At 40.6% G+C, this 25,142-nt stretch overlaps 1 protein-coding gene across 1 annotated transcript in view; it reads left to right on the plus strand.

Moving 5' to 3' along the window:
• Positions 1 to 25,142, plus strand: part of man1a1 (mannosidase, alpha, class 1A, member 1) — a 161,224-nt gene that overhangs the window by 53,362 nt on the left and 82,720 nt on the right. The window contains exon 3 of the mRNA XM_039781595.1: positions 23,622 to 23,737. Within this exon, the coding sequence (XP_039637529.1) occupies positions 23,622 to 23,737 (116 nt within the window). The remainder of the gene's footprint in view (positions 1 to 23,621; positions 23,738 to 25,142) is intronic.

A 25,142-nucleotide genomic window follows, 5' to 3' on the forward strand; every position in this document is an offset into this window, starting at 1 on the left:
ACCCAGTGATACTTGCAAATTGTCCTTCTTCCATCTTCGTTCAGCTTGCCTGCAGTGTTGCCTAAGGGCCCTTGTGGAGTCATTTAGCCAAGGGTCAGCCTTAGGTTTAATAGATTTAGTCCGGACAGGGGCAATAGAGTCTAAAATTTCAGTGCACGTGGAGTGGAACACAGAGAGAATGTTATCTGGATAAGAGGGAGATACCAGACCATTCATAACACAGAACTGTGAGCCCCCGAATGCCAAAGCAAACTCTCCAGCTGAAGAGGAGGTGATGCAGCGGCGCCTAGAAGCTGAGGAGACAGGCTTACTAGCAGGTGGTGGTACACTGATCTCAAACCTGATGGGGAAATATATATCGCCTTACGCACAGTATCGCAATATATTGCAATATATTGAATCGTGACCCATGTATCGTGATACGTATCGTATCGCCAGATTCTTGCCAATACACAGCCCTAGTAATTTGAATGTTGCATTTGAAAGGGGAGGCAAAGAAAATACACACTGCTGGGTGTTAGATTTTTTTAAAGTCGCTTTTTTTGTTCTAAAAAGCCTTTAAAAATGTCAATGGTGTCATACACGTCGTACGGCCAGAGAAACTGCTTCACGGCAAGCTCTGAGTCGCTTCCTTTGTTCTCTGGAGGCATCGACAACACAGCTGACAGGTTAGGCTCTCTCTGTTTGCTAATGTTGTGAAGACCACGCTGAAATATTCACTCTGACAGTCTGGTTCTTCTTCGGATGCCATCAAGCGGGATCTCTGGTCACAATCAGTCCTTCACTGACCAATCAGCATTCATTAGCAGAATGCTAGCGTGTTACGGGCAACAACGACTCAACCTGTAAGAAATCGAAAGGGCACAAGTACTCGTTCATTCAACTTCCGACCTATGTTGAACTTGCAAAAACTACAGTCAAATAGGGCTGGTCCGAATACCATTTTTTGAGCTTCGAAGCTTCGGTAGTAATGAGCATCGAATATTCGAAGCTTCGGAGAGAGGGGGCTGAACATATTATTATCTCTAATAAAGGCAGGAATCTCTATGTGTCTGTCTGTTTGTTTGCATTTTGATTATTTTGAGAACCTTTCATCCAAAAGACTTCACAAGGGAGTGCAGTGTCATATTTGTTGCAATATAGATAGACAGGCCAGACGCGTTCAGAATTAATAAACTTTTAACCTCTCAAGGATCACCGTCCCGTCAACAGGACACTTTGTGACTGGGGCCTCGATAAAACTTCCACTCATGAGCGTTTTTATAACTTTAAAGCATTAAATCTTCAAAATATACAGCCATGTACACAAGTGTTACAAAGTAACAGAAAATAAAACAATTCAGCCGTAATCTGTGCAGCCGAGAGTGCATGCATACCTGTTATCGTTGTCCTTTCAGCAACAAAGTGGTATTTTGACCAAAACTTGATTTTCATAAATCTCCAAGAGTCCGAGGAAATGTAATATCCAAGCTTTATATTCCAAAATGATCTCTTCACCTCACAATGTTGAAGTTTCTGGCCGAATCACAACGCAAAAACGCGAAACATCATCGTATCTTCTTCTTCATCTTTGTAGTTTATTGGTGGTTGGCAAACCAAGTTAAATGTGCATTACCGCCACCAACTGGACTGGAGTGTGAACGAGAGATAAATGCAGAAAATAAATAAACCAAAATAAATAATAATAATAAAAAAAACGAATATTCAAATGTCAAATTTTCAAATCGAATACCAACCCACCGAACGAATATTCGAATATTCGGGTCCAGCCCTACAGTCAAATCTGAGATTTCTCAACGGCAGTCAGGCGAAAGAGACCCATTTAGCCGTCTAGCTCCATAGAGTCCAGTTCATTTTGCACTCGCCTGCGATCACCCCGCAGTGGCACTCTGGTGGAACTGCAACCAAATTCGGTACAATGGGGCTAATTAGGGAGTCAATAGGCTCTCCGTAGACCGGGTCTGGTTTTTTAAACTATTTAAACAAGTTTCCTAAAGATTTTTTTTCCCAACCTTCCCTTTGATTGTTGCTTATTTAATTATCAATATTTCACATTAAGGTAGCATAACATATTTTATTTATGTAGACAGTTATTTTGAAGGAAATATAACAAGCCTAAAAAATAGGCTTAAAAAAACTTAATAAACAATACACGATGATAATAATACATATATATATTTTTTTTTTAAAGCACTCTATACCAAGTTATATAGACCCAATTACAATGTTTATTTACGATAAATTCCAGGTAGAAAACTCGTGCGTCCCATTTGTACAATTTAACGGCGCTGAGCAAACGGGGACGAGGAACAACTGGATATACTCTCATCTCATTCAGCTAAAATGCATGTTTGATGCTTTCATATGTCAACACTTTCACGGGCATAAGGATGGAGACCTAATTTACCTGTTGGGCCACGGACTAAAGAAATGACCCCACACTAAACTAGCAGTCAGTCTGACTGCGGTAAGATGTTGCTGTTCCACTATATCTGGTTGATCAAAGACGCTAGCAAAGCAACACAGCACAGAAAATAAGCCCAGCAGAAACGTCCGATAGTGTCCGACTACAGTGTTTACCTTTTATATATTTAAATGTTACAGTTACAGTTAAAAATTACAGAAAATAAACAGTTTACCGATTTCACATATCTCCGCAATTCAAATCTTATTTTTTTGAATTCTCAATTTGTCTACTTGGAATTGATTTTTCTTAGTACTTTCGATAATCTGATTAAAAAAAAAAAAAAATGCAAAAAAATAAAGATTAAATACATACAAAAAGATACATTTAATACAACATCGGTATTAGTGTCTACTGTAAGTCTAAAACTACTTAGGTCTTGTTTTTTTTTTTTTATCAAAATGACATTCAATAACAGTAACATATTGCACACAAATTAAAAATGAAGTGCTCTGTCACATAATAATTGAATTGCACAATGATTGGGTAACTGAAGGGCAGACCGATTGCTGTTTCATCTAACGTCTAGACTCCTGTAACAGCTTTTCAACGTGGTGCAACAATTTCAGTCACAAACAATATTTCATCCAGAACGCTCTGCATTCGCCCTCTTGTCAACGCAGCTCTGTAAATACAGTTTGTGCAGCTCGCATATGATCCTTCTTGTCATGTAGAGGCCGACTGATTTTGGATGCAGGTGTCGATAATGTTGTGCAGAGCTGATTTAATACATTTATAAAACGTGTGATATTTCTGCTGTCCCGACGTCCGTAGCTATAGGGGTTGGTGATGTAATGCTTGGATTTCATCTGAACTCGCCCTTGTCCTAAGTGCTTTCTGTGTTGGTTCTCATTATGGTTTGACAAATGCAGAGTTTTGAAGGCCAGTGTTTAACAAGGCAGGACTTGATCAGCTCCAATAAAACAGCTTCCCGCCCCCCCGGAGATTCTGACTTTCTCTTTTTGCTAAAGTTAAATACACCCAGAGGCGACGATGGCATCCATCTCTCCTCCTGTCGTCTTCAATCCCTCTTTCCATCATTTAGCACTGAACTCAGCTGTATACAACCAGCTCACTGCTATTCAGACTCACCCACAAGAACAGGTACGTCTCTCTAATTAGGGCACGGGCCAAGTCAGACTTGGGCATGGCAAATTGGCTCCATAGCGCCCCCTAACAGTATTCAAAGTTAAAGCCCCCTCCTTTCACTTTCACGTACAGGCATAACATTTGGTAGGTGAATATATAGGAAGTCAGCCATTTTGAATTGAAAATTCATCTTGTGGACGAATTTGGCCATTTTCAGAGGGTTGCACTTTAACAAACTCCTCCTACAGATTTATACCGATTGACTTCAAAGTTGGTCAGTACAAGCTAAAGACCTTCGCAGAGCTAAACTGCAAAGCTGTTATTTTTTTTGTCATTCGGTGTAGGGGTGGCAAGGGGGCGAATTTGGAAACTCCCTCGCCAAAAAGGAAGTGGTTTATAACGGAACTGTACATTGTCCAATCTGCCCCAAACTGCTCAGGGTCCTGGCCGGAAGACATCTCCATATCAATATTGAGTTATAGTCATAGCGCTCCCCTACTACAACAGGAAGTTACTTTGATTTCCTCTTCCTAGCTGGTTGACCAGATCCACCTCAAAAGTGGTCAGGAAAGCCTCAAGACCTTGTTGATGTTTCAGTTTGAAGATTGTGATTTTTTTGTTTAAGGGCGTCGCTGTGGCGGCACGGCAAACTTCGGCGTTACATCATGAAACCTAAAGTTATTGTAACTCGTGTACATTGTCCGATCTGCCCTAAATCTCTCATATATGATGGTAGTCCAGGCCTGAAGACATCTGCATGGGTTTCAGGATTGATTGTGATAAATTGGCTCCTTAGCGCCCCCTACAAAATTTCAAGAGGTAGCTCATGCAGTGCGTTTCACCTAGACATATGAGATTTGGTATGCCCATGTATTATGTCTTAAACTTACAAAAAAGCCTCTTGGAGCCATACCATAAACCCAACGGGACATCAGCTATATTAAAATTAATGTGCAAATTATGGATGATTTTGACCATTTGCAGGCTACTTTAACGAACTCCTACAGATTTAACCTGATCGACTTCAAAATTAGTCAGTACAATCTAAAGACCGTGTCAAAGCTAAATTGCGACACTTTTGCACTTGCGTCCAACGGTGTGGGCGTGGCTAAGTATCAAATTACCATATAATGCCACAAAACCGGTTGTTTTTGTAACTCGAGTTTACATTGTCCAATCTGCCCCAAATTTTTTATACTTGATTATAGAACAGGCCTGAGAGCAAGTCAATAATGAGTTATAGTCAAAGCGCCACTTACTGGCAACAGGTAGTAAGTCCTGACAAAAATCATTCAACTAACCTGAAATTGACATGATGTGGTTTAAACATGAAATACAGCAACATGACGTATGAATAGTGTATGTTCTCTAGTGCCACGTAGTGGACACAGGAAGTGGTGCACAATTTAAAAGATGTAATTTCCAACGCTATGCACTATATGGAGGTAATTAAGTCTATATCTTGCGTGCAGTGTTCGACGGTCACGGAAATTCAATGCAGGATCGACTGGGAGCCGCCGGCACACCCGACATGCGCAGAGTGCGAGGGCCCGTTCAACGCTGCTCGCAGCTTTAATTCTACAAGTATTGCAGGTTCAATCCTGTTGTGACATTGCAGTTTGCTAACAGACACAGTAATACTATATCCTTTAAGGAGAGGCGATAACCTGCTGAATGTAGATCTTAGAAAAGAACCTGGTGGGGATGGAGATGTCAGAATTATTACATCTCCAAAATGTGTCTGCTCTAATTGTAATATTTTAGCTTTGAGGAATAACTGAATTATTTAGACCTTCTTCTTGCATAGGAGTCTTGTAACTGTCCAACTCCAACATTAGCTGTCCTTATGAACTCCTATCAGAACAACCACTGAGGGCTTTTTCCACCCAGATCTCACTGACCAGAATATGTTAACTGTCCCCTGGAAGATGAATTATTACCTTGTTAAGTTTCTCTAGCTCTTTAGGACCTCATTTGGAGCTCAGTGCCAGTGAGTTGTCAGCCCAGCCTTAAGCTGTACCCTGACTCTTGTTCAACATTATGGAATTTAATTTAATCTCAGCCCCATTATAATCCAATGAGACAGAGGTGGAGTTTGTACCAATGCCTTATCATGGAATCCATGATATTACTTAGTTTTGTTTTTAAGAAGTCTAAAGTAATATCAAAATCTGTCTTAAAGGTGCCCTGCCACACAAAAAAACGTTTTTACTTGCATTTTTTGAAATATGTTAGGTCCATATGTGTTTGTATTATGTCATGAATGTGAAAATGAACTGCTACCTCCTGTGTCAGCTCTAGCTACTCAAAAGAAATAAGCAAAGAAATCAGGCCAATTACAAAAGCTGGTCAGTCTGACATCATGTTGCCTGAGCTCATTACTATTCATTCGCTCGCCCAGTTGGGCTGGGTAAAGGATTCTGACAGCCAGGCTCTCATTGGCTAGCTGTTAGCCAATCAGATTCAAACAGCTTAGCTTGTTGAATATTAATGAGAACTGGCAGAAATCGAGCTGAGTCTTCCTGTAGGCTTTCTATACCACGCTAGAATGGCTTGAAACGAGGTAACCGAGGCATTTTTTCCACAAAAGATGTTACAGAGTCCATGGTAGAACTTCAGACATTACCACAAAGTAATGAAATACGTGTGGCAGGGCACCTTTAAAAAAAATCAAGATGCGTCATATTTCTTTTTTTACCATTAAACCCCCATAAATTCCCAGATATATGGCCAAACACAAGATGTAAGAGCCATGTTGTATTGTTTACTGTTTTTAGTATACTACACATGATCTCAGTGTCTTCAGTAGTCCTATACTGTATGTAAAGGCATACTGTGGTAGGTGGATAGTCTCTTGGCAGGCCATGTCTACTCAAAAAAGGAAAGACAATACATTTTGGAGTGCACAGTTGCTGCAGTATTGCAGTCTGTGGTGTTTCCTGTCTGTGTGGTTTCCTTGCTGGTCCTCTCTTTAATTGATACCTTTGACAGAGCACGGGTTGTGCTTAACAGCCAAACAAGCTAAAGGTTGAAACAGAGGACCTGCTTGCCTCATCTTGCCTCTCGTTCTAGCCGAGGGCCAGCTCAGGAAGGGCAGTCATGTGTTCAACCAACCAAAGTGTGTGTGTGTGTGTGTGTGTGTGTGTGTGTGTGTGTGTGTGTGTGTGTGTGTGTGTGTGTGTGTGTGTGTGTGTGTGTGGGGGGGGGGGGGGGGGGGGGGGGGGGGAGCTTTTTTTTGTCTATTATAAACACACTTGACCGGGCCACAGCACATTTAAAAGGTCACTACTGATGTCTCCTGTTGCAGCCAAAGAGAAAAAAGGCAGACTATTTAGGTTGTTTGCCATTCAGTCCAGTGTGACTTGGACTGGGATATGAGAATATGAGAGAAGATTGTTTGTGTGCTTTTTGTACTTGTGTGTCTGTGTGAACTAAGATGCCATCTGTCTTGTTGGTCTAAGCTGTGGGCTGTTTCAGAGGAAAACTCAGGAGACACCTCAAAATCTGACTACACTGAAAATTCAACATGTATTACACCAAATGGCCTTTCTCCTGGGGTAATTTAGAAACAGTTTCTGCATTAGACAGACAACACTGAAGTTAAATATTCAAATGTAAAATGGCCCATTATATTTTGGTCACAATTCTTTAGAAACTAATTTAAGAGATACAAAATGTGTTTTTTTTATGATATGTAAACAAACAAACAAAAGACCTACAACAACAAACAACTTTGAATTACTATATTAGTATTGGCATCCAAAATTAATTTAATTTTTCTATGTGAGCGCAAATGTATGCTAGCTTATTGGTTTCAGGCAATAACAGTTTGAAAATGGTTGGTATTGGTATTTGAACTAATATTATATATTATATTATGCTCATGACCGTTGGGAGTCATTGCAAGTCATTCCTTATTTCTCTTTCCCTCGTTTCCTGTGTGACTCAACTGGCCACTGTCAAAAAAACAACAACAAAAAAAACAGTTACTGTGTGTTGCTGATGCACATTCATTTCGAACTATGTCGTTGGTGGAAGCTAGACACATGGGGTGGTGTTGAAAGAAAAATGAAATATATTGCTGTCATGCATGGATTGCATTAAAAATAATTAGCTTTTGGTACAATAAATTAAATATTATGCTTTTTTATTGTCATCAGTCTAATTGTGCAACAGCTGAGGGTTTGCATTTGCCATGTGTATTTTGTATGCAGTGTGCTGCCCTGGGCTCCAAGTTAATTTAATCTAATTAGTTTAAACACTTTAGAATGAGCTCTTGAGTTTCCGATGTTCTTTTATATATATATATATATATATATATATATATATATATATATATATATATATATATATATATATATATATATATATATATATATATTGTTAACATTCTTCCCTTTGTTACTTGGGGTTAGCTAATTCACATTGTACTTTGCCAGCCTGTTTTTAGACTTTGGTTATTTGCTGGACATGAGGGTGGATCATAGCTACATGCAGTGAGAAGAAGTAAAAGGCCCGTGTTTATCTCCTGAGACACACAGGCTTTGCAGTAGAGGTTATCTGCTCGGCCCTGCCAGCAGTGCTTTGAAAGACTGTTGGATGAATGGCAGCCTTAGCCACAGATGCTGCCAGGGTTTTGCAATGACCTCTTTTCTTTATGTTGTTTTCCCCCTCCGGTCTCCTGTGGCCTTCCCTCTCCATGCCAGCCCTCTCAGTGGCTTTTCTGCTCCTTGTCCCCTGCAGTGATGCTGCAGCTCCTCGCATCACTTTACCTAAGTAACAGTAGAAATACCCTGGCAGCATAAAAGTCGAACAGAAGCCTCTTTCTATACATTTACACTTCCTAAATGTCAGGTTTATGTTGCATCCCCGTTACAATCAACAGTTAGTCAGTTTAGACAGCACAGTCATAACAGAACCACAAAGACTTGTTGTGGTAGGTCATAGCTTAGGCTATGTTCACACTTTTGTGACAAGAAAAAGTTGACTAGGGTGCTTTTGTAGTTAAAAAAAGAAGCTGGCAGCGTTTTTATTCCAAAAAGCAGCCGAGAGCGTCTTTTGTTGCTACTGCTGCAGCATCCTAGCTAGAGCGCTATGTGGAGCGGCGCTAACGTTGGTTAAAACAAAGTGGTGGTGCGAGCTAGAGAAAGAGAGAGTGGTGCTGCTAACGTTGCATGAAACAAAGCAAGTTCCCTGTACAGGGTAGAGGTGTGAATCTTCACTGATCTCCCGGTTCGATCACAATTATCATGTCTTCGATTCGATATCTCGATGCATCACGATGCGTCAAATACATTTTTACTATTAAAGCCATGCAGGATATTTAATTCATAGCTTTTCAAGCTTCAAAAACAAAACATTCTGCAGTTCTCGAATACTAAATAAATTGGATACATAAAACTATACAGCACTGAGCACATGGCACTTCCTGAATGTGCAAAACATACCAGAATATGTAAACCGAAATGTTGTTAGGCCTACATTAAATTGTAAACAGAAATAATCGATTATGAGCCTGCCGATTATCGATGCAGCATCGTCCATGTCCACGATTCGATGCATCGATTATTTGATTAATTTCAACACCTCTAGTACAGGGAGCACTCGGTCATACCGTATGCTACCGTACCGCTGTGCTCCGACTCCATTTTTTCCTGTTGTTATGACAACGACCGGTCTGGCTACTCCACTTGTCATTGGTCGGCTGTCAAAAAAGCGGCAAGTGTGAACATAGCCTTAATGATTATTTCTACCGTGTATACAGGTACATTTTGGTCAATCTAGGTACATAGTTGTACTTTTTAAAGCCATTTTTGTACCCCTACGTTTTTATTTCTGCTCCGGCGACAGGCTTTTGTCCTCCAAACAGAAGTTATCCACTTTTGTTCTGAGTGTAGAGCGAAATTGAGCACCATGCTTTTCTTTTTTGCCAGAAACTGATTTGGGTTGTTGGTTTAAATCCAGCACAGATGTCTGTTTAACCATGGCAGATTTAACCATTAGTTATTACATCATGAATGGTCTCGCAGCTGGCTTTTCCGCTGGCTTATTTGGACTTTATTTACAGTAACTAATTTAACTTTTAATCAATCTTAATTACTTTCTGGCTGCTCTGTACATCCTCTAATACATGTTCACCTCTTTTGTGGGTGAACAAGGACATGAGTGTGTTTCTGTGGTTAAAGTTTTGAGGGCAGAGAGAGTGGTTGTAGCTGAAAGTCATGTCTATTAGAGAAAATGAAGAAACAACTGCAGAGGCTTCTCCTTCACGACTAAAGCCTGCATTGTTGCAGCATTTCTCTTTCTCTATGAGCTATAATGAAAAATTCCATTCAATACCTTAAAGTGCTCATATTATGCGTTTTCCCTTTCCTTTATTGTGTTATACATCTTTTTTGTGCACGTTATAGGTTAACAAAGTGAAAAAGCCCAAAGTCCCCCCCCCCAAAGGGACTTACCATCTCCAACAGAAAACACTGTTCACCAACTGCTCCAAACAGCTCTACTGTAGTCCAGCCTTTACTTCAGAGACAGACGTGGTCACTTTGTAACACACGTTATAATGCTCGCCTATCTGCTAGCGTGGCATGCCCTCATACTCTGCTTCTGACTGGCTAGTAGTCCTTACCTAGGTACTGTCAGGGCACGCCCTCATACTCTGCCTCTGACTGGCTAGTAGTCCTTACCTAGGTACTGTCAGGGCACGCCCTCATACTCTGCCTCTGACTGGCTAGTAGTCCTTACCTAGCTACTGCGCATGTGCGACTCCCAACAAAGATGGAACAGAAGTTGAGATGTCTCACTCTGTAGCTAAAACAGAGAGCTCAACACACAGGATGAAAAGAGGAGCTGCAGCAATGTGCAGTACAACAAATATATGGTGTTTTTTCAAAATTAAACCATGTAAACCTATTCTGCTATAACCTCTAAATACTATTATGAACCTGAAAAGGAGCATAATATGAGCACTTTAAATAAATTCTAAACTGCTTTGGAGGCAAATGAAGAGAGCCCAGCAGAGGAGAGTCTGTTTAATGGTATCCACTTCAGCTGAAGGACTTTAAGTCACGGTGAGAAGTCGGTGAAAACACAGTCGTCAAGATACTTCCAACAAAATAAATTCTGGTAAAATGAATGTTTTTGACCAGGTCTTTCAGGACGGGGAACGAGGTGTTCGAACATATCGCCCGGCCCTACCGTGTGTGTGTGTGTGTGTGTGTGTGTGTGTGTGTGTGTGTGTACTGCAGCCATCGAAGCCAAATGCAGTGTTTCCTCTTTGTCTCAACCCCATCATTGTGTCATTCCAAATTTGATTCTGTTTCCTGCATCCTGCCAGCCTCCGAGCCCCGCTCTGTCTGTAGCAGAGCTAAAAAATAAAATAAAGAATTATCGTCCACCAGTCGAGAAGGCTAATGTTTTTGGCGTCTTTCTATTTCCAGACAAATCATTTAGTTGGTTTTATAATTTGACATTGAGTCCTTGGTTGCAGCCCCAGCTCCCACACAGCATTGTGTGTCTGTATCAGATACTCAATCTCTGTAATTGAAATGGATGGAGTAATTCTCCTCCGGCCCTCCCACAGGTGTGTGTGTGTGTGTGTGTGTGTGTGTGTGTGTGTGTGTGTGTGTGTGTGTGTGTGTGTGTGTGTGTGTGTGTGTGTGTGTGTGTGTGTGTGTGTGTGTGTGTGTGTGTGTGTGTGTGTGTGTGTGTGTGTGTGTGGAGAGGTTGTATTTGGTTGTGTCTGAAATGATGTAAATCGCACTCTGCACAGAGGTGGGTGGGACACAGACAAGGGAGCACTGCAGCAGCTGAAATGGGAGGTATCCATCACATGAATACAAGCACACACATACCTTGCAGCTCTGTGCTCTCCTGAGCCTTTCTCATAGAACCTTGTGTCTGCATCCACATTAATTAATCACACACACACACACACACACACACACACACACACACACACACACACACACACACACACACACACACACAGAGACAGCAACAGCAAGCCTGCTCGCCCGGGCTTTGAACCCCCTAAAGCCTAGAACAACACAGAGGCAGCACCGCCCATCTTCCTGATGAACACACGCACAAACACACATGCACCTAAACACACTCTCATAGACACAAACGTGCATTGCACACTCCTCGAAGTCGGCATGCTCCCTGAAAGTTCCCACGCCTGAATAAACGAAGCAGCCGAACAAAATTAACAGCAGAATTTCACATCGGCACTCAGCCTCTTTTTATCTTGTATTCGGTGTATTATCACAGCTTTGCTTTAAATCCCTCTTTTCTGTATCACTGTCAGATATTGAACACACACACACACACACACACACACACACACACACACTCAGAAGTGAAGCGGGATAATGCCTTTCACTGTAACCTTGACAAAAAAGTGTTGACGCTCGAGTATCTGGCAGCAGAAGCCAAGAGGTTAATACACTTTGGGATTGTGTACGTGTGTGTGTTCGTGCGCGCGCGCATGCTTTCTGCCTACGATAACATGATTAGCCAAAGGCTTAGCCATCACTTTTCCTCACTTCCCCTCTGTGACCTCTCACAAAATACAGTGTAGACTCAACATCGAGGCAGTAGTTGGGGCTAAATGGGATCACCGGGGCTGAGGGTTGTTGAGATCTGGATCCAAATGTAGGATTAAGGATTAGACCTGGAGTTTGCATTGAGTTAGCATTACGATATGGCGACACGTTGCTATCTTGAGAACATTTCTGCGCTGAGAAAGGCAGTGAGCTGAGGATCAAACTTCAGGAAGGGATTTTTATTTATTTTTTTAAAGAGGATGAGAGCAGCCTGCAGTTTTTCTTTTAATATCAGTGACACTTTGACTGCTGTCAGTCTTCTGAAGGCAGCGGCTGCTATTTTTGAGCTCAAGCTGCTGAGTCAGTTTGCAGTGCAGTTTAATTGATCTCTCCTAGTGAAGCTGCAAAGACGTTATGTTTAAAGCCCTGTTTGTTTTCTGGCTACCTGTATACTTGGAGGGCAGGAATAGGATATATCATAAAGTTTAGGGAATCTCACAAAAACTAGGTCAACAGGTTGTTTTAGTTTTGATAGCAGAATGGAACTGATATATCTGTCAGTTACATGCATGTTGTGTTTTAGTCATAATGATAATGCTGTGTTCATTTGCTCGTAGAGAAGTCTGGGAACTCGTTGCTTTCATTTTATTTAGTTGGCAAGCCAAAGCGATTTCTAAACACACCCAAACACTCATGGAGCCAGGCGAGCTTGTTAGATGACTCCACTGACTTGTCTTTCAGATTTCTTTTATTACCATTGCATTAGAATTGTAATAAATATTTACTGATTTGATTTGATGTAATGTGTCCTGCAATGTGACAATTGGTGATTTTAGTTCTTTATCCCTTGTGTTGTCCTCGGGTCAAATTTGACCCGTTTTTTAAAAAGTTTTCTTATATCAGAAATATGGGTTTCTTTCAACCAAATTGCCCCAAAATAACATGGATCCATGGATGTGCTTGGCAGGTAAACATGAATGATTACTTTCACTGAACTTTGGGCGTCCATCTTAAAGCATTTGAAAGAAATGTTTAAAGTGGTTTCATACCAGTGTCCTGATTCAACTTTGACATGAACCAGTCTGTGATTCATTCAACATCCTCTGATCTGAACTATTAGTCAAAATAACTCATGATGTTTTTTTTTAAACTCAAATTAGGTGTAATGTCATATAAATTAGGTTTATTGACCATGAATTTTAAAAAAGGCGTTAAAAACGTGACAAAAAGCTTCGCAAACTTCGGAAAAATCACCAAAAACGTTGTGGGGGAAAAAGCGCCAAAAAAGCTAATTTTCAACAAGACAACACAAGGGTTAAGCCAGGATCAGATTTCGGGTGTTTTACAGTAACTGCAGCCTAGCTGGCGCAGCGCATATGTGATGTCATGAAATCGCCGTAACTATTTATACCCGCGCTGGTGCTCGCGACACTAGTTGCAGTCTTCTCCTGACTAGCGGCGGCGCTAATGAGGAAAGGCTACAGACGTTGCTCTTTCTACAGACTAGAAGAAGAAGAAAAGGGTAAACAACGGCAGAACTGGCAGCAGCATTGCTGTCAATGCTTCGATTTGATTGGATGCCATAGCTACATTGTTAGCTTCTAGCAAAAAGTCAGGCACTGCTAGGCACTGTTAGGCAAGGACACTAGTGGTGCATCCCAGCATAGCCATCTAGCGGTAGGGGGTTTAAACACAACATAAACGTCAACCACTGTCTTACATGGATTATTTTTTTTTTACGTAAAAAAAAAAAAAAATCGTTATTGCCTTTTTGAAAATCCATACAGTATTGCAAAATAAAATATCGCGATACTCAAGTGTATTGATTTTTTCTTACACCCCTACTATGGACTTGTTCAAACTGAGTGTGGGGGGAGCGTGATGCTCCCTGACAGAGGGGGGAGTAGGAAGCTTCAGAGTAAAGGGCGCCACAGTTTGATTCTCTCTTGTGACCTGTAGTGTAGGGCTGACTTTATTGTGGCAGTGGAGCTTTGCTGCGCATGGCTGCCGTGGCGTAATCCACAGCTCTGTACCCGGGTTGAATTGTGTAGAGCTGCGAGCTCTGACTCACGGTGGAAGGGAGAAGCGAACGCTTCACCAAGGAGCTCCGTGTGACCCAGAGCTGGGGGGCACAGCCGACTGTTGATGTCACGTTGATGTAACCCACATGACATTTACTGTCCTTTGCTTCTTGTTCCCAAAGCAAAGAACCCCATCCCACATATCTAGAGATTATATTACATCACTCACTTAAAATAATGTATTCTAGTTAGCATCAGCGGTAAGTTAATACAGCTCCAATACGGCTTAAAGCTAACCGTAGCCTAAACAGTAAAATAGGTCGATATTATATATATATATATATATATATGATTACAAGCAAGATGAAGAACTGTAGCATGTATGCAGCATCTGCAAAGCAACTAGGGCTGGGCTATAGGGAGAAAATCAGATATCACGATATTCTTGACCAAATATATCGATATTGCGACGATATTCTAGGGTTGACGATCGGTGCTCTAACAAAATATCTTCACACTTAGATTTTAGATAAATAATCATCAGTAACGTGGACATAATGTCTAAGTGGGTCGCTAGAACAGTCTGGTAAGTTCAGAAAAGTACACCACTGTAAAGCAGCCTTTAATACCAAGAAAAGACCACACTTATGTCCTGTTACGATATTACGATATCCAAAATCTAAGACGATATCTAGTCTCATATCACGATATCGATATAATATCGATATATTGCCCAGCCCTAAAAGACGACACAATAAAGCAGTGCTAAGAACACATTTTAACACATAAACCTTTCCTTCAAATGTGGCACATAGAGTTGGGGAACGCATTCAAAAGTGATCAGTGTTTAACATGTAGACTCATTGATTAATCCATCACAGGAACACAGAGTTCAATTTTTATTCCGCCCACTGTCTCCCTCTCTACTGAACAAGTACAACTCTTGTTTGCATTTTGACCTCTTTCAACATAATCGTGTGTGTGTGTGTGTGTGTGTGTGTGTGTGTGTGTGTGTGTGTGTTAGATAAGGAGCAACATCACATTTGTCAATCGCTCTCAATCACTCATGCACACTCCCACAACACAGGAGACCGACAGACTGGCTTTACCGCCTGATTGCGTGGAAACGAAGGTTATTTTGTTCTGAACAACCAAACGATGCATCACTCTCCCGTCCAACGCACGCACACACGCACGCTGCAGTGTAGGACGTAATGCAATAAGTTAACGTCGTTATTGGCCAGTCAACCACACTAACAGAGACATACCGGCTAATGCTCATGTTTTGTTTTTAGCAGCTGAGCTGCAGTAGAAGAACACTTTGTACATAACTACTGTAATGCTCTTTGCTCTTTATTTATTATTATTATTATTATTATTATTATTATTATTATATATTTTTTTTTATTTCTATCTTCATTTTAAATTTAATACATACTGTGTACATATACTTATATTGTTTATACCTATACTTATATTGTTTAATATTCCATTTAGAGAATGTGTGATGTGCACAAAACCAAAACAAATTCCTTGTATGTGTTAAAAAAACGTAATTGGCAATAAAACCCTTTCTGATTCTGATAACCTACTATAGAATACGACGTGTGTGTGTGTGTGTGTGTGTGTGTGTGTGTGTGTGTGTGTGTGTGTGTGTGTGTGTGTGTGTGTGTGTGTGTGTGTGTGTGTGTGTGTGTGTGTGTGTGTGTGTGTTAAAGGACATCTGCCTATGTCGGGGATGAGTGAAGCCTGCAAGGTGTGGCACTTTCTTTTTTTAATGCATCCATCACTCTCCTCTTCACTCATTTTCTGTTCGAGGTAGGAAGGAAAAGAAAAAAAAGCAGAGTGGATGAGGATGGAAGGAGCGATCAATCGATGGAAAAAAAGAGAGTAAAGGGAAGAGGCATAAAGACAAAAGGAGAGAGGGAGGATAGGAATACTGAAAAGGGGAGATGGGGGGGAAAAAGGAGAAACGATTGATGGATATCTCATGAGAGGACAAGTGAATGTAGGAAGAGAAACCACTGGATGGATTGTGTTTCGAGGGACTGATGCTGTTCGTTAATGACTTTTGGACATTGAGTCCCCCCATTTCTTTCTGCCATTCCTCTCCCCATCTATCCTCATTCTCTGTCTGGGAACAGAAAGGTAATGATTCCTCCTGTCTTCTGAGGACGCCAGCGCTTTCATTTTTTTCATGCGTCCATTTCTCCCATCTTTCCCATGTTCTGCTTTTATAGGTTATGTCAAAACGGGCGAGCATCCTACAAGCATACAAGATGGTATATCAGATTCCCTGATGAACCTAACGCATTCACAAGCTTCAAAAAAATAAGAAGTAGCTACAAAGAGGAGGGATTGAATTGAATTTCTTCTTATGGTGCACTCACACCGGTAGCAGCAACAGGGATAAAAAGCAGGGAGAAAATAGTCATCGGAAAAGGCAATCCCCGAACACTTTGACTCTTCTGAAGATGAAGAAGCAGCCGAGGGTTGTTGCTGTGGGCGATAACACTGGTGGGTTTTCTGGAAAGCTCTTTCCCAAATTGTATGTGTTCTCCCACTGCGACAAGCCTTCCACCTACAGCAAATATCACACGGCTTGTCCTCCCCTACTGCTCTTTCCTTCTAGCAGCATCCAAGACTCCCTCCTCCTCCTCCGCTACCACTCATGTTTGACTGAAGCGTCAGAGACGCTGCCCTCTGCTGAGCCATCTGCTACCTCACCACGCTCGCAGTCGCAAAACAAAAACGGACTCCCCGGCAAGCAGCACACACGCCGCCTCCGAGATCGCTGGACTTTTTTTGCTCTCACAAAAACTCGCAGACCTCGGCTGAGTCCTGAATCCGTTTTTATAGTCCTCCCATCTGGACACTGACACTAAATCCCGGCTCTGCTAACGAGCTGATTTCAGCACATTTCTTGATCCATCAGGGTCCCGACAAGCTGTCTCACAAACACCACACATCTCTTTGGATTAAAGCTCCGATCTGCGATCTCTGTGTACTTTTATGAAAATACAAGTGTTCATAATATTTTGTGCAGTAACCGAATGGTCAGAAAGGCACATTATTTTTTTATTATTATTGATGAATCTGCCAAATATGTTCTTGATTATCGTAAAGCCTATGAAATGTTAAGTGAATTGTCCAGAGCCCAATGTGAGACCTTGATTTAATCAACGGTTCAAAACTAAATTTTTCTTTTTCTTTCTTTTTTTGCCATATCGTCACCTTCCTAAAATAATTGCCTAAGTCATTTTTTCAGGTTTTTCAGAAAACATGCCTAAGTCACATGCTTGACATATGCAATTTTACTAAAGGTGTAGAATCACATGACCTGTTCAACTGAGGATGTAAGCAATTTTACCAGAGGTGGCCTGCACCATGAGGAGATGATTTAGGCAACAAAATAATTTTTGTTAAAAAATGAATTAGGCAATTATTTTAGGAAGGTGACGATATGAGACCAAAGAAAGCAGCAAATCCTCACAATTTCTTGGAAAATGACTGAAACAATGAATGAATGAATGAATTATTAAAATAGTTGCTTATTAATTTTCTTTAATTTGACTAATCGACCACCCAACTCATTTGTTTAGCTTTAGACAACAAGAGACGTTTTCCTTTCAAGAACAGTTAGAACAGCAGTCACTCTCCATCTTTAATCATAGATTATATACATTATATTACGTTTCACTGGAATTGTCCCTGGTACGATTTTATGTGACAATTAAAATGAATTGATTGACTGAAAACATTTCATTATTATTAACCATCAGTAGGGGTGTAAAGAAAAAAATTTATACACTTGAGTATCGCGATATTTTATTTTGCAATACTGTATTTATTTTTTTTATTTTTTTTAATTTTACGTGCAAAAATATTCATGTAAAACAGTGGTTTATGTTGTGTTTAAACCCCCTACCGCTAGATGGCTATGCTGAGTTGCACCACTAGTGTCCTTGCCTAACAGTGCCTAGCAGACTTTTGACTAGAAGCTAAAATGTAGCTATGGCTGAACTTTGGCCTACTTTAGCATATCATTAATTAAAACATTAGCTCACTAACAACCTGTGAACCACAATCCCAAACTGGCAGTTTGATTTTCTGTGTACTGAATTGTTTACCTAAAGTAAACCTTCTTTGACTTTTATGCACATCATGTCTTTTTTTTTTTTTATATTAGTTTTTCTAAAATTATACTTTAAAAAAATCCCAATATATCGCCTTATGCACAGTATCGAAATATATTGCAATATATTGAATCGTGACCCATGTATCATGATGCACATCGTATCGCCAGATTCTTGCCAATACACAGCCCTAACCAGCACTCCCTTTCACATATGTATATATATATATTTTTTTACTTTGGATTTGAGCGTCCGTTGAATCAAATCACTGTTGAGCAATTTTAGCAATAAGAACATAACATCATTTTCAAAGAATATGGAAGTATTGAGCAGCAAACTGTGGCAGATGTTTTGGGAGACTTCAACTCCAACATGAAACCGTGAATCACAATATCTCAGTGTGAGAAATTTGTCCTGACACATTATATAGAGAGAAAGAATGTTTTGTTTAAAAAAAAAATTCAAAAAAGATAAAAATGTTTATATATACTTTTCAGTAGGACAAATGTCATAAAACCTTCCACAGATCTTTCCTTTTCGCTCTTACGGTACATCTACTTTTTTATATTTAGTATTAGAATCCTGGTCGCTCTTTGACCATTTGTAACACACACACACACACACACACACACACACACACACACACACACACACACACACACACACACACACACACACACACACACACACACACACACACACACACACACACAGATACAGGAAGAGCAGTGAGGGGGAAGGAAGCACAGTGACAAGACAATGGAGGGGAGGAAAGTGTCTTGTCCTCTCTTTGTCGCTCTGGATGCTTTAATGGAGTGAAAATGTGAGAAAGATGAAAAACAGGAAGGACATGTGACTGCAACAGTAACTGGATCTGCTGCCACCTCCAGGCACACGCTGGGCCTTTCTGTTCACATGGCTGGAGGCTTAACCAAACATTCACATTATTACACAGTAGGGCTGGGCGATATATCGATATAAACAAATATATCGATATATTTTTAAATGAGATATGGAATTAGACCATATCGCATATATCGATATAGTTCAAATGTGATCCTTGCTCCCATAGATATGTCGCCGTGAGGTTCTAAACATACGTCAAAACCCGCCCATCTTGGAACAGGGGGCCGAAGCATTCAGATCAACGCTAAAGATGCCGGACTTTTGTACTGCTTAATTATGTTCGATAGAGGAAATGAAAAGAACAAACAGCATGGATAACATTTAACAGGTGACAATGTGTTTTATGATTATATATGCCGCTCGACCAGCAATCTGAGCTCCGGGCAGCGGAGGCGGAGAGCCCCTGGCCGGCCGCAGCGTCTCTTCCCCCGGGCAAAAACACAGCTTCGCCTCGCTGCGGCGCCGGTCCCCGCTGATCCAGATCGGACCAGCCAAAGACAGAGTGGTGATCGGTAGGATCTTACACGTAGTCCAGGACGAACTGTATGTCGATATCGGCGGAAAGTTCCACTAAGTTTGCCGGCGGCAGGCGGACGGAAAGAAGCTACAGCAGGATCTGGAGCTCAGTGCCCGTTAAAATTACATGTAACGTTTAAATACATACAGAAATAAATAGTGGAGGAATGAGTCTGGACATTTCAGTCTGTTTAAACTTCACCTTGAAGCAGAAACTCTTAGTTCAGAAGGGTGAAGTTTCCGTTTGGACTCAGATCTGTGAACCGATCATAATAAATTTCTTTGTTTTGTAGTCGATAGTTCATCTTTTAGTTTACTTAAGTGGAAGCAGTATCAAGTGGAAGAATGGGACTATAACCTAGGCTTACAGGCATGAGGCATTACATTTTGAACAAAGTAGATTATATTAATATCAAAAGCTTAATTGACCTTTGGAACGAATCACAAATAGCCTATGGAGCTTTGATTTCAAAAAAGTTACTCCTGTTATACAGTATTTAGGTTTACATTTTATTGTTATTTGAACAGCTGAGCATTTAATCATGAACCATGTGAAGAAACCGGTTTATTATTTATTTGATTTTGCAACTGTTTCTATGAAACTACTTGTGACATGTCATATTTGATTTGGGCTTTGACTGAACATTTGCTCTCACTTCGCGGAAAAAATATCGGGATATATATCGTATATCGATATTCAGCCAAAATATATCGGGATATGACTTTTGGTCCATATCGCCCAGCCCTATTACACAGTGTGTGTTTTTGGTCCATTTCTCTTTGTTTACGCATTTGTTGTAGAAAGCCACATTTTAATGTAGATTTCGTGCGCAGTATGAATGTGAATTCCTCATTATCATCGTGATTCTTACTAGGGATCGGCCGATACCTATACCGATACCAACTATTAGTAGTTAAGGAAACTGATAACCGTGAAAATGAAAATCTTTAAAATTAAGATTTTGGAATGTTCCAAGCTCCAACACAAAACTTTGTTTAAATGCTTTAAGCAATTATTTAATGAATTAGAAACTTTCAACATAATACACGGTAAAAGATAGTCCGATAGTGTTGGGCGGGACGTGAAGTCAGACTCAGTGGGGAGTGAAACCGAAGCAGAGGGACGGACACAGAGCTGTAGCAGAGCCAAAGCAGCACACTTTTTAATTCATTAACTTTATCGGTTATCAGGCAAATAAAACGCTGTTACAGGTAATCTGCAAACTGCCAAAAAAACGGCCCGATAATCAGCCAGGGCCGATAATGGGCCAGGGCAGATAATGGGCCAAGGCAGATAATGGGCCAAGGCCGGTAATGGGCCAGGGCAGATAATAGGTCTATCCCTAATTCTTATGTTGTTGTTCCTCTTAAAGGATTAGTTCAATACCAAGATCGCTACCACTGGCATCTCTGTGAGTTAAAGGAACACGACGACTTATTGGGACTTTAGCTTATTCGCCGTAACCCCAGAGTTAGATCAGTCCATACATACCCTTCTCATCTCCCTGCGTGTCTAGCCTAGCTTAGCCCAGATCCTGGAGGTAACCGGCTCCAACTAGCCTACTGCTCCCAATAAGTGACAAAATAACGCCAACATGTTCCTATTTACATGTTGTGATTTGTAGAGTCACAGTGTACAAATAACAAGGTCACATGATACACAGCCATCTTCTAACCGTATACATACTGGGAACTATATTCTCAGAAGGCGAAGCACTGCTACTCTGCACGGGGCTTCCCAGGTGCTCCGAGCATATCACTCCGCCCAAGTAGCAGAAGTAGCAGTGCTTCGCCTTTCTGAGAATTAGTTTAGCCTAGCATAAAGACTGGAAGCATGGGGAAACGGGAAGCCTGGCTTTGTCCAAAATAAGAAAATCCACCTACAAACACCTACAAAGCTTATTAACTCTCCTGTTGTCCTTTTTTTCTTGTTTTCAAAGTTTCTATATCAGAAATCTGGGTTTCCTTTAACCAAATTAATCAAAAATAACATGGATGGGTCCATAAAACGCTCTTTGCAACGCATCAGAGCACTCATTTGGGTTTTTTAAATTTAATTTTATGGCATAATCCTGACTAAACTATGACGTATCTGTTATTGGCCTTCGACATACGTTTCTCTCATCTTAAATATTAGTCAAAATGATTCATTATTTCAGCTTTTTTCTAACCCAATAATTAGATCATTTCATATAAATGAGGTTCATTGACCATGAATTCCAAAAAGAAGTGTAAAACTAGTGTTAATAAGTTGGTGTTAGTTGTGTGTATACTGGTGGTAATGGAAAGAAAGTGCGGAAAACGTCAAAATAAGCGACAAAAGCGTCAGAAAAAGCAAGCAAAATGTTGAAAAAAAAGTATTCTTCATTTTGACCCAGGAGGACAACTCAAGGGTTAATAAGCATCTTATTGGTTAAATCTGTACACAATCAGAGATGTAAAAAGCGTGAGTTGCCACATATAGTCAATTCAGTCGGTAATGTAATTACCTGTAAAGCAACAAACTGTTAAAGCTTTGGTGTGAGCCAGGCTAGCTGTCTTTATGCTAAGCTAAGCTAAGCTTATTGCCTCCCAGTAGCTCTACGTAACACTCATCAGATAGAAGAGTGGCATCAATCCTTAAAAATGGGAAACTATTCCAGAGTCTTTCCAGGAGATATTTTTTGAATTGAATTGAAAGATGCTCAATATGGCGTGTATGCAGTATCAGCAGCTTTATCCAGAATTATTATCTGTATCTATTGCTTTGTAATCACACCGGTCTTCACGGCTAGTGACCAGATTCTCACCTCCCAGTGGGGATTTAAAAGAAGTAGTCCTATTTTCCGGTGAGCACGGTGCTATTTCTGATGGCCGGCAGTGGCCCTGCGCCTGGAGCTGGTGATTCAGCGTTGTGTCTAATGGAAGGCTTTTAGCTGCCCCTGCATCCTCCCACTTCTTACACAAGGAAATAAACACACACATTTACACAATAACAAACCTGCAGCTATCTGGCTTTCATCTTGACTCGACTTTGTAGCCCCGTCATTTTTTATTTTCCCTTCCCTACGCTGATGAATTCATGTTTTCATTCCAGCTCTCTCTCTCGGTCTTACTCATTGTCTTTCTTCACCGCCCCATCTTCCAATTCTTTTCTTTTTTTTTTTTGCCTTTTCGGACCCATCAGATAGCTCAGACAGATGAGCTCTTGTGTTTATACCAGGTATGTTAGGACTAAAAGCTTTGCTGAGGGCTCGATGCTGCACACTTAATGATTTATTGAGCTACCTGGCACATAACACAGACTGAGGTGTTGTGGTGCTGTTGGATTCCTTTAAAGGAATTTTGGGTGACAGCAGCGCTGGAATGTGTGTGTGTGTGTGTGTGTGTGTGTGTGTGTGTGTGTGTGTGTGTGTGTGTGTGTGTGTGTGTGTGTGTGTGTGTGTGTGTGTGTGTGTGTGTGTGTGTGTGTGTGTGTGTGTGTGTGTGTGTGTGTGTGTGTGTGTGTGTGTGTGTCTTCCCTCCTGCTATGAGGCTAATCACCAGAGATCGGCAATACTCCCGACGTTTCATCAGTGCCGATAATCGCTGCCTCTCACCATCTGTCGAGCTAAATAATTTATCCGACCCCCAAACATAACTCTTAACTTCTGCTGTTTGTTCGCTGCTTTTTGTCAGCGATACTGCTGCCGACACCTGTTGTCATTCATACTTATGAAAGCAGTGCTACGCCGACTAACGAGCTTCTAACATTTCAATGAACTTCATCGGAGTTTTTGCTTATTTAAAAAAAAATTAAAGTAAAGTTTTTTTTTTATTATCCAGCTTCCTCCCTAGCATTTCTTTCTTTTTTAGCAGACAGATGAAATGTAAAACACTCCTTTCAAGACACAACAACCTTCAAGAAAGTTTATTGAGAAATACTGCAATCTATTTCTAATCCTTCTATCTTTCTCTCTTGCAGGCAGTATAAAGGGAGCGACAATAGTGGATGCTCTGGATACCCTCTACATCATGGAAATGTTTGAAGAGTTTGATGCTGCTACCGATTGGGTAGAAAAGAACCTCGACTTTAATGTGGTAAGTGTGTGTGTGTGTGTGTGTGTGTGTGTGTGTGTGTGTGTGTGTGTGTGTGTGTGTGTGTGTGTGTGTGTGTGTGTGTGTGTGTGTGTGTGTGTGTGTGTGTGTGTGTGTGTGTGTGTGAGAAATCGACTAAATTGATTCTGCAAAAGCCTTGACCCTCTGCCATAAGCCAAGACTCAGTCACAATGTAATTAAAGAAATGTGAGCAACGACAGATGAGAACACTGCGCCTGACATCCAAATAACTGCAGGTGAAATAAAACACATATTTTAGCAGCTACAGCAGAAATTCACGTTTAAAAAAAAAAAAAAAAAAAAAAAACAGGTCTTTTGATAGAGTGCAACATCAACTTAGTGTTCTGTTTTCGAGGTGAACTTGACGCCGTTTGCTGGTAAACATCCCGAATCTCATGCTTTCCCGCTGGAACTTGAATGCAACATATAGTGCCAGTAGTTTGGCGTACAATCCTGAATCTAGATCACCACCTGTCTGCTGAGTTTCAGCCAAATTCGCCAGTAACATTTTAAGATTTGTTTCTGACAGATGCACAGAAGTGCAAACATAATCTGCCTCTAATTTACATGTAGTTGAGGAGAAGGGAAAAAAAATAAATAAAAAATCACTTGCCAGAAAACTGTTGGATCAGAGAAAAGCAGGGTGGGATTTAAATGATGCAAGTATTACAAAAGGAGGTCATGTTTACTGGAGCATGTTAAAGTGAAAGACACAAATCTCTCTTTCTAAAGTATCCATATTTGTGTGTGTGTGTGTGTGTGTGTGTGTGTGTGTGAGTGTGAGACCAAGCTGTGTCAAAGTAGATGAATGAGTGTTGCATCCTGCAGTCAGCCAGAACAATAGAAGCATAGTTTTCTCATTAAAACACCCAAAAAACTCATGGACTTTTTTTTTAAAAAGCTCCTTGCCAAGGACGTATGCTTAAACACAAGACTCCCAAGGCCTGTAAACATTTTATTTTAAGCTTATAAAATAAAGAAAAATATGTGATTGCGTTTAGTGCTTTGTGACAAAGCCTGAAAGTCATGTCAGTTTTTTTTTATTTTTAGTTTTTTTTAAATGACTGTGATTTAGTTGAACACTTTGTAGTCATTATGTGCATGACCTGATGTATGATATAGTCTTAAAATAAACTTTATACAGAGACGTGACAAGATGAGCAGGGAAATGTCTGCCTCAGTTTTACCACATGTAGGTCAGCGTCAGTGAACTGTGGTACAGAAGACTCTTGAAGACTGGTGTGTGTGTGTGTGTGTGTCTGTGTGTGTGTTACACAAACCCTCACTGGAAGCAGCATGTGAAAACGTATACTATAAAAGAAAATTCAAAAAGCTAAAGAAGTCTATTCAACATGCATTTGGTCCAGAGACCAAACCTCTATCAGCC

The sequence above is a fragment of the Perca fluviatilis genome, chromosome 18 (genome assembly GCF_010015445.1).
Source record: "Perca fluviatilis chromosome 18, GENO_Pfluv_1.0, whole genome shotgun sequence".
Lineage (NCBI taxonomy): Eukaryota > Metazoa > Chordata > Actinopteri > Perciformes > Percidae > Perca > Perca fluviatilis.